Here is an 18,565-nt window from a genome sequence, read left to right on the forward strand (position 1 = left end):
TAACTTGAAAGCTTTTAAAGACTATATTTATTATAGATCACTTTTATTTCTAATACATACTTTATTTTGATTGACAAATAGTGTGTATTTATGCAATACAGTGTGATATTTCAAACAATATACAGTGTATAATGATAAAATCAGAGTAATTGGCATATCCATTATCTCAAATATTTGTCATTTCTTTATGTTGGAACATTCAGAATCCTCTTTAGCTAACATACAATTAATTGTTGTCAGCCATAGTTACCCTATTTGCTGTAGAACATTACAGGTTATTCCTCCTATCCGGCTACTTGTTGACCACCTTCTTCCCATCCCCTTCTTTCCCATGCCCTTCCCATCCTCTAATATTGAGACCATTTTTTTTTTAGGTTCCACATATAAATGAGAAAGTGTAGTGTTTGTCCTTTTATGCCTCACTTACTTTACTTAACACTAAGATGTCCTCAAAGATTATTCCTGTTGCCACACATCACAAGGTTTCATTTTTCATAGGTGAATACTATTCCACGACAGACATATAACATTGTATTCATTCATTCATGGATGAAAGTCTAGGCTATTTCATATCTTGGCTCTTGTGAATAGTGCTACAATAAACAATGAAATGGGAGTGCAGATATGTCTTTGACATACTGATTTTATTTCCTTTGGATATGTACACTCAGTACTGGGATTGTAAGATTATATGGTAGTTCTATTTCTAATTTTTTTGAGGAACCTTCATACTGTTTTTCATAATTGCTGTATGATTTATGTTCCCACCAACAGTGTTTGAGAGTTCTCTTTTGTTCGTATCCTTACCAGCACTTATTATTTTTTATCTTTTGGTAGTAGCCATAGGGGTAAGGTGACATCTTATTGTGGTTTTTGACTTGAATTTCCCTGGTGATCGGTGATGTCGAGCATTTTCCCATATACTTATTTGCCACTCATTCCTCATTATTGGTTTGTTTAGGTATCTGTTTCTTCATGATGCAGTCTTGGTAGGTTATGTGTGTCTGGGAAGTTACACATTTCTTCTAGGATTTCCAATTTGTTGTTATGAAGTTGTACGTAATAGTCTGGAATAATCTTTGTATTTCTGTGGTATCAGTTTAATAAATCCTTTTTCATTTCTGATTTTATGTATTTACTTGACTCTTCTTCCTCCCTATCCTCCCCGCTCCTCTTTCTTCTTAGTCTAGTTAAAGGTTTGTCAATTTTGTTTATCTTTTTAAAAACCCAAAATTTTCTTTTGTTGATCTTTTGTATTATTTTAGTCTCAATTTATTGTTTCTTTTTTCTTTTTTTCTCTTCCCTCCCTCCTTCCTCCCCCTCTCCTTCCCCTCCACCCCCTCCCTTCCTTCTTTTCTCTCTTCACTTCCTTTCTTCCTTCTATTAGTTATGAGTATGGTTTGTTCTTGCTGTTTCAGTTCTTTGAGTTGCACTATTAAATGGTTTATTTGAGATCTTTTTCCTTTTTTGAAGAAGACATGTATTGAAGACATGTATTGCTCAATTTCACTCATAGTATTTCTTTTGCTGTTTCCCATAGGTTTTGGTGTATTATGCTTCTTTTTTCATTTGTCTTAAGACATTTTAAAATTTCTGTTTTAATTCTTCAGGTTATTCAGTAACATGTTATTTAATTCCCATGTATTTGTACAATTCCCACAGGTCCTTTTGTTGACTTCTAATTTTATTCCATTTTATATGGTCAGAAATGATACATAATAATGATTTTGATTATTAAAAAATTGTTGAGACTTGTTTTGTAACAAAGTTTATTTCGGAAATTTTTTCATGTTCTGATGAGAAAAACATTAGGTGAAATATTCTGTAAATTGGTTCCATGTGGTCTATAGTATAGTTTAACTTAGGTTTCTTTGCTTATTTTCTGTCTGGATGATTGATCTATCCATATAGGTGATGCAGTACCCAACTATTGTATGTGTAGTGAAGGTTAACCTGTCAAGGTTACTGTTGACAGGTAGTGATCTACTCTGGTCATTTATGTAATTTTTTTCTGTTTGTATTTGTATTTCCTTTTAGATTTAGTAATATTTGCTTTTTATATTTCAGTGATCCTCTGTTGGGATGTGGATATACATAATATTTATTTGTTTATTTATTTATGTGTATCTGTCTCCTTGAATTTATGTATATCTATGTGAGTATATAAAATCCTCTTACCACTGTGTTCTCTGCCACTTTTTTATGTATTTTTTTCTTTCACTGTTTTTAAGGTCATTTTTTTAAAAATTGGAACTTTGTAGATGTACATAGTATTGGGTTCATTCTGACAAACTTGTCCATCATGGAGATCACTTTCAGTGCATGATCCTCCCATTCTCCTTTCTCTACTAGACTTCCTTTTGCTTGTCTATTAATTTGTATTTGATTGGTTCTTTGTGTTATCTTATCCTTCCCTCCTCTTTTACTGTACGTTATTCAAGCTTCTGCAATTGTCTTTTTATGATTTTTTGTGGTATTTTTTTTTTTTTTTTAGTTGTAGTTGGACACAATACCTGTATTTTATTTATGTATTTTAATGTGGTGCTGAGGATCGAACCCAGGGCCTCACACATGCTAGGTGAACGCTCTACCACTGAGCCACAGCCCCTGCCCTTTTTATGATTTTTGATGTAGAGTTTGTTTTATCTGGAATGAGTAGCTACTAGCTTGCTTTTGGTTTTCAGGTGCATATAATATATTTTTCCATCTCTTTCACTTTTGGTATCTGGGTGTCTTTATCAGTGAAGCAAGTTGTTTATAGGCAACATATAGTTGTGTTTTGCTTTTTTTTTTTTTAAAACCTAGTCTGTCTATATCTGTTTTTTAAATTTTTTTTTTTTTTTTTTGAGTTCTAGCTGGACACAATACCTTTATTTTATTTATGTGGTGCTGAGGATAGAACCCAGGGCCTCACATAGTGAGACAAGTGCTCTACTGCTGAGCCCCAGCGCCAGCTCGTATCTATATCTTTTAACTGGAAAATTTAATTCATTTGCATTCAGAGTTACTGTTAATAGGTAGTGATCTACTCTTGTCATTTTGTTAATTTTTTTCTGTTTGTATATCCTTTGTTTCTTCCTCTCTTATTGACCTTTGTGATTTGATACTTTTCTGTAGTAATAAGATTTCACTATTTTCTGTTTCTCCTTTGTGTATGTATTTATGAAAGTCTTCTGCTTTCATGTGTTTTCATGATGGTAATTATCACCCTTTTGCTTCCAAACGTAGGACTCCCTTAAGCATTTCTTATAAAACCAATCCAGCTTTTTTTTTTTTTTTTTTTTTGAGAAAAAGCTTTACTTCTCCATGATTTCTAAAGAGTAGCTTTGCTGGGTATATTATTCTTGACTGGTAGCTGTTTTTCTTTAGCACTCTGCTGGCTTGCAGGTTTCTGCTGGGAAACTGCTGTTAGTCCAGTGTTGTAGATTTCCTAGCACATCACACTTTTTCTTTTGTTACTATTAGAACTCTGTCTTGACTTCTGCACTTGGTTTTAATGTGCCTTGGAGAGAACCTCTTCCAGGTAAGTCTATGAGCTTTATGGGTTTGATGTCAGTATCTCCCCCAAGACTTGGGCAGTGTTCGATGATTATTTTGTTTGATATGTTTCTGTAGCTTTCTTCATCTCTTTTCCTTCTGGAAACCCGATAGTTCAATATTTGATTGCTTATTGGGAATGTCCCAATTTTGCATAAGCTTTCTTTGCTCTTTTTATTCTTTTTTAAAATTGTTGTTGTTACATTCTGAGTGGGTTAATCTAAAAGATCTGTCTTCAAGTTAAGAAATTCTTCTGCTTGATCTAGTCAATTGGGTCTCAGTTGTTTCATTTCATTCTTGATTTCTTCAGTTGCAGGGTTTTTGTTTGATTCTTCTCATGTTATATTTTTGTTGAATTTCTTATTCAGATCATGACTGACTTGTTTGTCTGTATTCCCTTATTTCTCAATGAACTTTTTAAAGATTATTATTTTGATTTCCTTTTGAAACATTTCACAAGTTTCCTTTTCCTTGATTCCAGTACTGGGGAACTATTGTACTTCTTTGGGGGTGTCATTTTTCTTTACTTTTTTTTTTTTTTTTTGTGTGTGTAGTTTTGTTTTTGTTTTTCTTTTCTACATTGATGTATGAGCATTGGAAAGTTGCCCTTTCCAATTTTATGGGATGTTTACCTGACCTTCCCTATGGGGGAGAGCGCCGTGGTGGGTGAAAAGGTGCTGGTTGGGTGTGGTGTGTCTGCTGATTCTGAGTGGACACACTGATTCTGAGTGTCATTTCTGTGCAGTTTCTTTAGCTGCAATCCTCATCAGTGATGTCAGTGGTTGTGTCAGTGGCCGAGGTTGTGTTTGTGACTCTGGTGGTGTGTGTGGTTTTGCTGTTGGATGTTCATGGGTGCCCAGAGGTGGTGGCTGTGTGGTGGGTTCTCTGGAGGGGTGGGGCCAGTGCCTAGCTGACTGTGAGGCAGGATTTGAGGGTGTATTGGGCCCCCAGCTATATGAGGGTTTCCCCTCTGTGCAAGTCCACTGTTCTCCAGGGGATGGGAACAACTTATAGTTTTGGAAGCCATGTTATGAGCCTTTCTGCTCAGCCTATGGTTAAGCATCTGAGGTCATGGTCTTTGGTCACTTGTGTGAGCATCGTGGTGAATGACAGTGGAATATCAACACTGAAGATACACGGTGGCTGCTACCCCCAGAGCAGGATGAGCTCCAGCAGTGGATCCAGTTTGAAGATGGAAACCAGCTAGAGCAGCTCAGGTCACAGAGATGGGAATGTACAATGTGGGTTTATTCTCAGCCACCTGAACTCATAGCAATTCTTTAGATTTTAGGGCCTGTTGGGGCTGCAGGATTATTCTGCATAGTCATCTGCAGTGGCCAGGAGAACCGTTGCCAGTCTCTAGCTTACCTTTTTTTTTTTTACTAAAGAGGGGTCTGCCTTTGCTCCAGGCCATTTGGCCAGGGGAGATGGTGAGGAGAGGCAGTGCTGTCTTGGGGTCTGCATGCTCCGTGTGAGGATATTGCCACTTTTGTGGCTGCGCTGCAGTGTGCTCCCTTGTCACTCCAATTGAAATACAGTTGATGAGTGACAGGTAACTCTATTTGGCTGTCTTGTTAACATCCTGCTATAGATTATTTCTGATTTTATCTTGGGAACATATTACCAAAAACTTCCTCTTTACTATAGCTTTTAGAAATATTTAAAAGACAAAAGGTTTTAAGTAGGTATTTACAGTGTATTGTATGTTTATGCTCTTATATTTTAATATAATGACTGAGGACTGATGTTATACTTTAAAAGCACACATTTGCTACAATAAAGTTTGTATGTGTCTTAAAGTAATACATAATCTGATTGGTTGAGAATCTAATTTTAGCTATGGTATTTGTAAAACTGAAAACAAATGATTGAGTTACATAGCCAATATCTTGTGTCATTTTAGAAAGCTTAAAATTTATTGTTTTCTAGACATAGTTTCTTTTTTTAGGACCAGTTTTATCATCAGTTTATATATTTGAATCACAGTAAAACAAAACAACATTAAAAACAAGCACAGATGTTTGGGTTAGCCAAATAGTGATGCTATATATGGCTTCTGGTGGTTGTGAGGTCAATCCTTAATTCCTTCTGAATTTGTGGTCTGCCAGTTGAAGTTTCCAGCTTCTTTCATATGTCACCCTCTCTCTTTGATCTACCCTGTGATTTTCATGATAGGGCAACATTATAGGTATTTTTTTTTTTTTCAAATTGCTTAACTATACAAAAATATTAGAGGATTTACTATTCCATGTCGGAGACCAGCTCCAACAGGGGGTCTCAGGAGACGAACGGATGGTGAGGAGTCGGCGAAAGAGGGGTGGAGAAACAACACAGACACCAAAGTGCAGGTGTTGATCCCAATCTTTACTTGTGAACTTGATCATATATACTTTTCATTTTGGCAGGCTCACAGTACTTTGTGGTTACAAAACAGGAATCATTATTCAAAGAAACAAAATATTACCTAGCTACAATCAGAATAGAAGAATGTATCTTGGCTTATGCATAAGCAAACATTTGTACTTTTAGTTCGTGTTTTGCTTTGAGCTGTTTCTGCTTAGTTAACTTTTAATAATAATTACAAATGTCCCAAACTATTGGCCTTTACCTTGACTATTCTTTCTTGACTTACTGACTGGAACCGGTGCCATGGTTATGGCAAGTGGTTGACTTGTTATTAGTTTTAATCAAACAAGAGTAAGAGCACAAACCATTGTGCACAGGAACAAGAACAAGTTGCCCAGTACTAAGCACTAATCTGTCTTCTTAACATTAATTTTTCTTCTCTAGATTTTAATTTAATTTCTCAAAAACTTCCTTGACAGGAATACAGGGAGTTTTTCATTAGACATTAACAATTTACTCTCCACAGCTGAATCATTGCATTTAGAGCAAACAGATCTATTCTTTAGAAGTAGTTGCATTATTGGGAAAGTTTTTTCCTTCATACTCAATGGTCATACGAGAAGTCACAACTATACTTATTAAAGGAATACAAAAACAAATCAGCCCATTCCCAGAAACATACTGCGCTCCTCCAGAGGATGGACGCCTTGCGCCATCCACCTCAGTAGGGCCTTGCCATTGCCTGAGTCAGGGGAGGGGCGCAGCAATTCCATTTATCTAGAATCATAGAGGTTAATAAAATTGAAGTAAAGAAAATGGACATTTTATTATTTAATAAAACTATCATTTTTATTATGTCAAAACATCAATGGAGAGGAGTTTTGCAGTAGAGGATCTATATTTTGACATGAGATCCATTTTACTTCTGGGTAGCTTCCCCAAAGGAGGGCCTACAAACTGACATTTAGGTTACATCCCTAAGAGGATAAAGTTTGCAGGCTGGGGTCACAGTGATATGTGGGACAAGGGGCAAAAGTATCTGACCAAAGGTGAGTGTAATTTGCAACCATTTTTTTAACCTTCTAAAGTTTAACATACTTTGACTTTCATAAATTTTTTTTTCTTAATAGAGGTCTTTAGCCGTTTTCTTTTTTTGTACTGGGGCTTGAACTCAGGGGTACTTGACCACTGAGCCACACCCCAACCCTATTTTGTGTTTTAGAGACAGGGTCTCACTGACTTGCTTAGGGTTTCGATATTGCTGATGCTGGCTTTGAACTTGTAATCCTCCTGTCTCAGCCTCCCAAGCTGCTGGGATTACAGGTGTGTACCACCGTGCCCAGCTTTAGCTATTAACTTTTAAGCTGTTTATTTCACTGTTAAAACTGATAAAGTCAAATCGTATTTTATTTTTCCTTGATGTGCTTTTGTAGTATTTATTGTCCAGTGGATTAAGAAAATAGTGTAAACATTGATTTGCAATGAATCTTATTCCTGACTAATGAATTCTTGTCTGTATTAGAAAAATAAAATTCTAGGATATGGAACTTTGACTTTTAAAAGTTATATTAGACATTTTTAAGAGATTTTTGCGTTGTTTCGAAATTTGTTACCCCTAAAAATTAAATAAAAGTTTAAAAAATGGGACAGTAAATAGATTTTAGAAGATGTGAAAGTAGAGACCACAAAATGCATCAAATTTATAAAAGTTTTTAAAATCTAAGTTCTAGAATTTTAGAATTGAAATGAGCATTTGAGATCATTCTATCAAATCCCTGAAATTTGACACTAGAAAATTAAGGTCCAGATAGGTTGTGATAGCCATGATCGTTCTTTTAGAAAATTTAAAATTCAGTGTGTCTGAGCTTATTACATCTATCAGCTTATTACACCTCTCCCTCCCCAGCATACTTTTTCCCATATCAGGTGTGAAGTCATTTCTTTATTTAGCCATCAGATACTTATCTAGCTCTGTTATATATAAGGATCTTGGTTGAGAACTTGGAACACAGATGGGATTTTCAAGACATGGTGCCTGGTCTGTGAGACATCCTGGATGGAGCGTTAGGCAGATGCAGGAGGCTTTCAGTTAAAGACGATGGAGGAGTCTGATGGGTGCTGCCGGCCACATGTGCTCTCAAAGCTCAGCAGAGAGCAGACACGCCATGATTAGAGAGGCTTCATGCCTGAGGCGGTGGGATTTGGAGGACTGCGAGAATTTTATTATGTTGGGGCAGACATTTCATTTGATATTGGAACTTCGGGGGAATAGGATGTAAGCAGCAGAAGGTAGGTGAGAAAATATAAATATGTTTGGGAAATAGATACGTTGGAGTTTTATAAGAGAGGTAGCAACAAGGTACAGACATGGCTTACTTTATTACACTTTGATTTATTGTGCTTTGCAGATATTGCATTTCTTAAAATAAATTGAAGATTTGAGGCAACCCTCTGTCAAGCAAGTTTAATGGGTCCATTTTCCTAACATGTCAAATGATCATTAGCATTTTTTTTAACAAAGTATTTTTATTTAAGGTATGTACATTTTTTAAACATAGTGCTAGTGTACACTTACAACTACAATATAATGTAAGCATACCTTGTGTACGCACTGGGACACCAAAAGCTCTGTGTGACTTGCTTGTTTCAACATTGGTTTTATGGCAGTTGTCTACAATGGAAGCCTGAATGTCTCCAGAGTATACCTGTATTGATCAAGGGCACAGACCCTGGATCCAGACTGTCTCCGTGCAAATTCCGGCCCCTTTCTACTTTGTTGTTTTGTTACCTTAAGCATTTACTGAATTTCTTCATGCCTCGTTTCCTTGTCTATAGAATCCCAATAAAAGACATCTTACTGGATTTTTTTTTTTTTTAGAGAGAGAGAGAGAGAGTGAGTTTTTTAATATTTATTTTTTAGTTTTTGGTGGACACAATGTCTTTATTTTATGTGGTGCTGAGGATCGAACCCAGCGCTCTGCACATGCTAGGCGAGCGCGCTACTGCTTAAGCCAAATCCCCAGCCCCTTGCTGGATATTTTAAGGATTAAATGAGTTAGAGGCCTTAGAATACTGATAGTAGTTAGAACTATGTAAAAGTTAAATAGAGAATTAGTGGAGGATTCAAATGGGAAGATAGGTTGAAACCAGATTAATTGTGGGAGTTTAAGCCTTTTCTTATAGGCATTGGGGAGAACTCTTAGGGCAGGGAGGGTAGCATAGTTACATGGGGAGGGTTTGGGAAGAACAGTCTGCTTCCCAGGAGTAGCAAAAGACAAGAGGCAACGAGAGGGTTCAGAAGTGGTTATCAGGAGTTTAGGCTTAAAACTCAAAGGGCCTCTTAAGATGATGATTATGAAAATAGAAGTGACAGATGCTAGTTGTATTTAATGGAGGAGAATGATAAGCTTTCAGATGTAATATATATGTGAAGAAGGAGACAGGGCAAAGATAATATCAAGACTTTGCCTCTGGGTAAAGAGTGAGGTGACATAAATGTAGAACTTAGGACATGGGTTTATTATTGTTGATGTTGAAACCTTAACAAGAGCTGAGGTGCTTCTGGGGAAAGAGATAATGAATTCCTTTTGAGCTTGAGAATTTAGTATAATATTCATGTGGAAATACACCATTAGTGTTGGATATGCAGGGCTGAAATTTGTTTGTTTTGGTATTGGGATTGAACCTAGCCCTTTTTTATTTTTTAATTTGACACAGGGTCTCACTAAGTTGCTTGGGGCTTGCTGAATTGCTGAGGCTGGCTTTGAACTTCTGATCCTCTTGCCTCAGACTCCCAAGGGGATGAAGCTATTGAGAGAGGTGAAGGACAAGAATATTCAGTGCCATTCAAAAAGGAATATCTCTAGGATAAAATTTTCTCTAAAAAAATAATAGACCTTCCTTATAAATTTTAAGTCCAAATTATGTCACTTTTTTTTCCAAGGCAACACTTAAAATTATACTAAGAAGACAAGGGCTTGTCCAGAAGGTAGACTGCTGTATTTCTCAGTGGCTCAAATATATACGTATGCCTGAGTCACTCTTATGTTGATACTCTATTCATCTACCAGGCCTACCTTAGCACTTTCTAAACTGCGCTGTAATTTATTTATCTCTGTTCCCCATTAAATTTAAAATTTTCTTAAAGATTTATGTGTGATTTCTGACTAGGTCAACCATGTATCCTCAGGGCCTAACACTTCGTAAGGATTCAGTAAATGTACCTTGGGGAAATACATATTTATTAGTTACCACGTGTCAAGTGATAGGCTAAGTGCAGAGGACCAAAATGATTAAATAACAACCCACAGGAAATCATGGTCTTCGTGCAGATAAATATTTATTATTACAGATGCAGTGTATTGCGTGCAGTATTTGTTCCACAGGACAGTGTGGTAGTAAACATGCTGCTGTGGCAGCAGAGAGGAGTAACTAGATCTGTGATGGAGAATATCAGGATGGTTTCCAGAGCAGGTGCCTCTGAGCTGAGACTTGAAAGACACCAGAGTTTAGTACACAAATGTGACGAGAAAAGTCCCTAAGGCAGAATGGTTGTCTATCCAAACATGAAAGGTGTAGGAGGTTGTAGTGTGTTTGGGGAATCATATGGCTGAAGCATAGAGTGTTTCTATGGGTCATGTAACAAAAGACTGCTGAGTAGCTGGAGGTAGCTGCCTTTCTTGAAGAGCCCTATGTGTCATGCTAAAGATACTGAGTCATCGAAGATCTTTATCTGGAGATGACTTGCAAACATAGAAAGATGCTCTTCCAGTAGCAGAAGGATTGATTGGTTGGAGGTGGACATAGCTGAAGAGAGGTAAGGAATATATTGAAGAGGCTGTCACAGTATTCAGAGCCACGGCACTGACTGTTTGGCCTGGATTTGTAAGAGGTGTTGAGAAAAAGTGTGATATAGGGAAAGGGAGAGGGATGAGTTGTATGACTCCCAGATTCCAGGCTCAACTGAAGGCTTATTGGCGATTTCTGACACCACCTATGCAGAGTTGGGCCAAACTTCACAGACTGAGAGCAGTTTTCCTCAAAATAAAAAAGACATTTTCTGTGACATGTTGAACCCAACATTCCTTGCCCTCAGTAAGGGACCAATCCTACCTTCCACATTCATCTATAATATATACCTTTTAGTCAAAAAAATTAAGATGCATTTGAGGTAATAAGGTAGCAGTGAAATCCACTGGACATTCCAACATAATCAAATTAACTAGAATTGTGTCAGCTTAATGTAGTATAAATAAAATAGTATTAATCATAAAAGAGCCACTAAATACATACTAAAAACTAAACTTGAACTGCTGCTTACATTTGAAAACAAATACATCAAATATTCTACAAAAACAAATCAGTGAATAATGAAAATGCCATAAGAAAACCCTCTGATGTCTTGAAGATCAGTGAATTTTTACATGGTTATTATTATTTGATCTCCTCAGGAACTTACTCCTGTAATTGTCACCTGTTTCCTATATCTTCTTTTCTACTGGCTTTTTCTCCCCACAGTATAGAAACTTATTTCAATCACTCTTCACTTTTTTTCTATCTATAAAATGATAACTCCTGCCAAATGTACTGTGACCTTACTGTGACAGCTGTGTTTATGTACTTCAACATGATAATTTATATATAAAAAAAAAAAGTATTTTAATCTGAAAAATCATTTAATTCATCTTTTGAAATTTCAGGGTGTGCTGATGGTTGGACCCCCGGGCACTGGTAAGACTATGCTGGCAAAAGCTGTTGCCACTGAATGTGGCACAACATTTTTTAATGTTTCTTCTTCTACACTGACATCTAAATACAGAGGTGAATCTGAGAAGTTAGTCCGTCTGTTGTTTGAAATGGTGAGTGATGGTGTATTCAGATTTAAAGTACTATTTGTGTGGGCGTATGGTGGCCCCACATTCTAGGTCCATTCCCCTAGGAATCTTTTCAAAAACGGCTTGTGGTTATATTTCAATAGTTCTGGACATATACCCGCCTTGAGCAATGGGGCAGTGGGTTTTGTGAGGTAGTTGATGTTCTTCAGTGTGTCTTTCTCTCTGAAGAGAGCCCTCTGGTGTCTTGCTCAGTGAGAGTAGAAGAGATTCTGGCTGTATATAGATCGACTGGATAGTGTTTCTGGATATCTAGAAGATTAGTGGAGCAGAAGAATATTTTTATATGTATTTAAATACATAGCACAGATCACTTCATCAGAAACTGACATAGCATTAAAACTTGTTCCTTTTTCAGAAAGGCTTTGTAATAATTAAGAATGCATGTGGGCTGGGGATATAGCTCAGTTGGTAGAGTGCTTGTTTTGCATGCACAAAGCCCTGGGTTCAATCTCCATCACCACACATACACACAAAAAGAATGCATGTTTGAGGATAGAAGTTGATTTATCTTTCAAACTTTTTTCATTAGGGATATTACCAAACACAAAAGTAGAATAGTATGGTGAGGGGCTGGGGATATAGCTTTGTTGGTAGAGTGCTTGCTTTGCATGCACAAGGTCCTAGGTGCAATCCCCAGCATCACCCAAAAAAAAAAAAAAAAAAAAAAAAAAAGGCTACATGGGGATTCACCATACTATTCTATCATCCAACTTTACCAACCATATAACTTTTTCAGTTTCAGAAATTTTTACTTCTGTTAATAACCAGATTGTGGTGGCATTGAAGTTGAAAGTTAGGTTTTCAAGTTTCATTTGCTTTATTTTACAAGGAAAAAATGATATTTTAAAAATATTCAAATTATTTTATGAGATAGATGAATAATTTCTTTAAAATGTTTTTACAAAGGCTAGGTTTTATGCCCCTACCACAATCTTCATTGATGAAATAGACTCTATCTGTAGCCGAAGAGGAACTTCTGATGAGCATGAGGCAAGTCGCAGAGTCAAGTCTGAGCTCCTCATTCAGATGGATGGTAATGAATATTTAATTATGGTTTCAAAACTGGTGTCTTTACGTTTTTAGCTTTGCATAAAATCATACTTTGGATGTTTTCAGAGAATGGAGGAAAAGGAAGTCTGAATTTATTTTTAACCACTTATGTACCCACCCTCTTGTTCGTCTGTTTGTGAATTAGTACAGGACCACCGAGGCCTTCAAGGAATCTCTGTGACAGCAGAGGCTCTAGAGGTGTGACCTAAAGTTCCAGGGGTCCTTGAGACCCCTTGAAAGGCTTTGCAAGGCCTAAACTATTTTAATAGTAATATCAAGACTTTGCCTTTTTACTCTCATTCTCTCACAAGGGTAGGGTGGAGTTTTTCAGAGACTATGAGACCTAGGAGGAGTAGCAGAAAAGGTAGAAACCAGAAGCAGATGTGAAAATCCAGCTGTTCTCTGTTGAGTCAGACATTAAAATGTTTTAAAAAGTCTCTTTTTACTAAACTTATTTTCACAAAATATGTCCTTTATGTTAACTATTCATGGATATATTATTATTTTAAAATAATCATATTTTGTAAATTTAATTTATAAATGGTGACTATCAGTAGATATACTCCACACATACAAAAGCTCTTTGGCACTCCCAAGAATTTTTAAGATTGTAAAAGGGTTCTGAGACTGAAAATTTTGAGAGCCACTTTTAGCCAGGAAGCAACCAATGAGAAAATTTGTAATACATGCTGATATGTTCTGTGGTAGAAGTAAGCTCTGGGTGCAGTGAAAACACAGTAGGAGTCTCACCACCCAGACTAAGGGAGTCATGAAGGGGATAGATGAGTTGGGCTTTGAAGCATTGGTTAGGGTTGTCCAGACAAAGAAAAAAAGGCATTGGGTAGCCACCCCAAAGAGTTATGTGCTTAGAGGTGCTGCTTCCTCTGATAGTGTGTGGTATGCACCATGAGAAAAGATTAAAAGCTATTAAAAAATATTCAGAGTTTTATTTGTTTCAAAATAGTTACCCACTGACCATGAATACTTAATATTTATGGTGTGTTATATGTAATGTCTTTTCCTCAGTTTGCCATTTTAACTTTTGCTTAAGTATGTGAGAAAGGAGCAGCTGTATTATGTTTTACAGGAAGGGTGTAGGGGAGAGTATTAGTTGTTCAAAATTGGAAAAAAAAAACTGAATACACATTTAATCAGCAAAATTTCATTGAGACGTGTTTGTGACTGTGGTTGATTATTAGTTGGACAGCTTGATTCTTTGGGATAGGACTGAAATAGGAATTTTAGTATTAATTTATTATGAAAATGCATATTAAACTTGGTAGCTCTAGAAAATCGTATCAGTAAAGTTTGTGAGGTTTTTTTTTTTAAAGAATATTTTTAGTTATAGATGGACACATTATGTTTACTTTAATGTATTTATTTTTATGTGGTGCTGAGGTTTGAACCCAGTGCCTCACATGTGCTAGGCAAGCACTCTGTATAATTCACCCATTATTTTCAGAATTTCTGTTATGTGATCTAAAATCTTTTAATGTTCTTTTCAGTGCCTTATAGTTATTCATAATATTGGGGTTTATTTTGACATAATCAAACGTGCATGGAATATAATTCCCTTCACTTCAGTCCCCAGTACTTCTTTCCTTTCCCTCCTCCCTTCCCCCATTCCCCTTTCTCTACTCTACTTTGACCTGAAATTTTATTTATATTTCTTAAATTTTAACTCTGAAAAGGCAGACTCTTTGTACATACTTGTAGTTGATTTGGTTATAAAAGTAAACAGTATTTAAATTAGATTCAGAATTAAAATAATTTTTGAGGAAATTTGTGGTTTAAAAAAAAGAAAGAATGAAGCCAGGTATAGTGGTTAATGCCTGTGATCCCAGCGACTTGGGAGACAAGGCAGGAGTGTTGCAAATTTGAATCTAGTTCAAGACCCTGTCTCAAAAGAGAAAAAGTATGGGGATATACCTAGAGAAAGAAAAAGAAATAGACTAGTATCTGATGTCTTTTCAGAAGAAATATACTTGTTTTCTTAGAAAATTTAGTTTTTCTTACTGCATTAGAACCCTGAACAAGATTTTGTGAATTTTTTTACTTCCTTGTTTTGTAGTTATCTGTTGTTGTGTCTCATTTTGTCACCAGTTCTGCCACAAGCACTATGATAGAAATGTTAGTTGAATAAAATAATAAAGGGCTGTAATAAAAACAGTGACAGCCTTTCCTCTCTTAATGTGTCTAGGAGTTGGAGGAGCTTTAGAAAATGATGATCCTTCCAAAATGGTTATGGTATTGGCTGCTACCAATTTCCCATGGGACATTGATGAAGCTTTGCGAAGAAGATTAGAGAAAAGGATATATATACCTCTCCCAACAGGTATGATACCTTCCTTCTATTGTACCTTGAATTCTTCTGTCATTTCTGGTTATCTTTTTCTCTTTATCTCTTTATTCCATTGTCATTCTGCTTAAATAAGTTTGTAGCATCACAAAACCAATTTGTAGTAGATGGAAACAGAGGCCACACAGTACTCTATTGAAGTACCTTATTTTTAGAGAAATTCTTACAGTCAGAACAGTATTTTTGTTAATAAATTTGGTAGCAATTAAGTTTTTACTTTGAACTTGAAGAGTCTTCAAACTTTAAGTGATTAAAAATGACATTCTCTTGGGGTCTTTTTAAAGATATGCTGCTTTGAAAAACATAATTTCATTTTAATGGATGTTCAAATTTTCATAAGTGATTTTTTTCTTTCTATTTTGGGATAAAATTTGCATGTAGTAAAATGTACATGTCTTAAGTGAATAATTCAGTAAATTTTGATAAATGTGACATTGTGTTAGTTTTTCATAACTGTGACAAAGTTATGACCTTACATAAGCAACCTAAAGGAGGAAAGATTTATTTCACATTCAGAAGTTTCAGTTCATGGTTATCTGGCTCCATGCTTTTACGCCTGAGGTAAGGCAGAACATTATGGCAGGGAGCATGAGGTGGTATGAAGCTATTCAGCTCATGGTGGCTGGGAAGGAAAGATGGAAGGGGCTGGGGACAGGATATGCCCTTCCAGGGTACATACCTCTTTATGTACTTCTTCTGACTAGGACCTACCTTATGCAGATTCTGCCACTTCCTTATAGTGTCACCATCTGGGGACCAAGACTTCAACACATGAACCCTTTGACATTCCAGATCCAAACTATATAACGTTCACTTTACCTGATTTTTATCACCACAGATTAGTTTTGCCTTTGTTAAACTTTATATAAATGGACTTGTAACAACATGTAGTCTTGCTTTCTGACTACTTTCATTCAATGAAAAAATTTTGAGATGATTTATATGATTATAAGTTTTCAGAAGCTTATTCTTGAAATGATGATACCATAATTTATTCTTCTTTTGATAGGCATTTCAATCACTGCTAGTTTCTGGCTATTGTGAGCCAAGCTATAAACCTTTTTGTACAAATCTTTTTATGGATGAATATTTTTAATTTAATATAATTAGAATATATTAATATATTATAAATTAGAATATGGATCATATAGTAGGTATATGCTTAACTTTGTTTTTTTTATTAGTTGTTCAAAACATTACAAAACTCTTGACATATCATATTTCATACATTTGATTCAAGTGGGTTATGAACTCCCATTTTTACCCCGTATACAAATTGCAGAATCACATCGGTTACACATCCACGTTTTTACATACTGCCATACTAGTGTATGTTGTATTCTGCTGCCTTTCCTATCCTCTACTATCCCCCCTCCCCCCCATCTTCTCTTTCTACCCTATCAACTGTAATTCATTTCTCTCCCTTGTTTTTTTTTTCCCTTCCCCCTCACTTCCTCTTATATGTATTTTTGTATAGTGATGAGGGTCTCTTTCCATTTCCATGCAATTTCCCTTCTCTCTCCCTTTCCCTCCCACCTCTTCGTCCCTGTTTAATGTTAATCTTCTTCTCATGCTCTTCCTCCCTACTCTGTTCTTAGTTGCTCTCCTTATATCAAAGAAGACATTTGCATTTGTTTTTTAGGGATTGACTAGCTTCACTTAGCATAATCTGCTCTAGTGCCATCCATTTCCCTGCAAATGCCATGATTTTGTCATTTTTTAGTGCTGAGTAATACTCCATTGTGTATAAATGCCACATTTTTTTTTTATCCATTCATCCATTGAAGGGCATCTAGGTTGCTTCCACAGTCTAGCTATTGTGAATTGTGCTGCTATGAACATCAATGTAGCAGTATCCCTATAGTACCTTCTTTTAAGGTCTTTTTGTAAGAAATACCCCACTTGTTTTCCAGAGTGATTATACCATTATATACTCTCAACTGTCAGTGAATGAGAATTCCAATACTTTCATGTCCTTGCCAACATTTAGTATTATGAGTAAATTTTAATCTTATTCATTCTTATCAGTCTGAAATGCTCTCTCTTTATGGCTTCAGTTTGTATTTCTAATTGTTATATTGCTATATTTTTTATGTGGTATTTCCCTCCAGGTGTTTTTTTTTTTTTTTTTTTTTTTTTTTTTAAAGACAGGGTCTTACTAAGTTGCTCAGCAGGCTGGTCTCAAATTCGTGATCATCCTACCTTGGCTTCCCAGGGAGCTAGGATTATAGGAATTAGGCACCATGCCCAGCTTTTCCGTTTTTAATTGAGTTATTTGTTGTTTTATTAATGCTTTATGTAAGGTTCTTCAACAGTCTTGTGGATATTTTCTGTTTTGTAGTTTGCTTTTCACTTATCTTTATGCTGTATTTTTTTATGGTATATTTTGATGAGCAGAAAAAATTTAATTTTGATGAAGTCCTGTTGTCAAACTTTTCTTCTATGGATAGTGCTTTTCATGTCTTAAGTAATTTTTGCTTACCCTAAAGCTGTAGAGTTTCCTGGATTTCCTTTTAAAAACTATATTTAGATATGTGAACTCTCTTGATTTAATTGTGTGTATATGAGCTCGAGGGATGGTTAGATGGTGGAGTTGGGTTTATTTTTTCATAGTCTATACAATTATTCTAGCACCACTTGTTGAAAGGACTTTTCTTTTTTCATTAAATTATTTCAGCATTTTTTTTGAAAATTATTTTACTATGTATGGGTCTTTTTCTGAATATATTTAATGGATAAATAAATATAGGGCTATCTTCAAGTTAACTATTTCTTGAGTAGGTTTTGGTAACTTGTGTCTTTCAAAGAACTGATAAATTTCCTCTAAGTTGCCAAATTTATTTGGATTTTAACTAATATATATGTGGATGCTGGCTGAACAGTTTAGGTGAAGCTGTTGATTTCTTGTCTGCAACTTAGTGTCAGTAGGTGGAGGCACTCAGGAACAGAAGAAGAATATGAAGTGGTTGAAGTGATGACAAACTATAATCTGTGGGGATGAATAGGAGCCCAGGCGGGTAGATCAGAACCCATACTGGGCTCTCTTTTTTCCCTAAGATTTCCGACTTTGATAGAGTTTCCTATAAAAGAAGCTGGGTAAATGTATACCTAGCTTGTTGAGTCAGAAAAGCTGAAGGAAGAAATACAGCAGCAGCTAAAAGAGGTGCCCCACTAACAAGGGGAAACCAATACCTATTTGACAATGTGTATCAACTGTGAGAGTTGGTTCGTTTCTGCCTTTGACTTGCATGGACTACAGCTAACTCGGAAATATGCAGTGAGGAGAATTGTGGGAAATGAAATGCCGGCTTTCTGGAGCTGGCATAATACAAATCCACACACTTCACTTTCCTTTTTTAATCTGTAGCATCTGTGGTAA

The 18,565-nt window shown here is 35.9% G+C and overlaps 1 protein-coding gene across 3 annotated transcripts in view; it reads left to right on the forward strand.

Annotated features, from left to right (window-relative positions):
• Katnal1 (katanin catalytic subunit A1 like 1) overlaps positions 1 to 18,565 on the forward strand; it is an 82,381-nt gene that overhangs the window by 46,330 nt on the left and 17,486 nt on the right. For all 3 annotated transcript variants that reach the window (XM_076872356.1, XM_076872355.1, XM_076872358.1), the window contains 3 exons: positions 11,583 to 11,741; positions 12,684 to 12,810; positions 15,028 to 15,162. In XM_076872356.1, the coding sequence (XP_076728471.1) occupies positions 11,583 to 11,741; positions 12,684 to 12,810; positions 15,028 to 15,162 (421 nt within the window). The remainder of the gene's footprint in view (positions 1 to 11,582; positions 11,742 to 12,683; positions 12,811 to 15,027; positions 15,163 to 18,565) is intronic.

The sequence above is a fragment of the Callospermophilus lateralis genome, chromosome 12 (assembly GCF_048772815.1).
Source record: "Callospermophilus lateralis isolate mCalLat2 chromosome 12, mCalLat2.hap1, whole genome shotgun sequence".
In the NCBI taxonomy this organism is placed as follows: Eukaryota; Metazoa; Chordata; class Mammalia; order Rodentia; family Sciuridae; genus Callospermophilus; species Callospermophilus lateralis.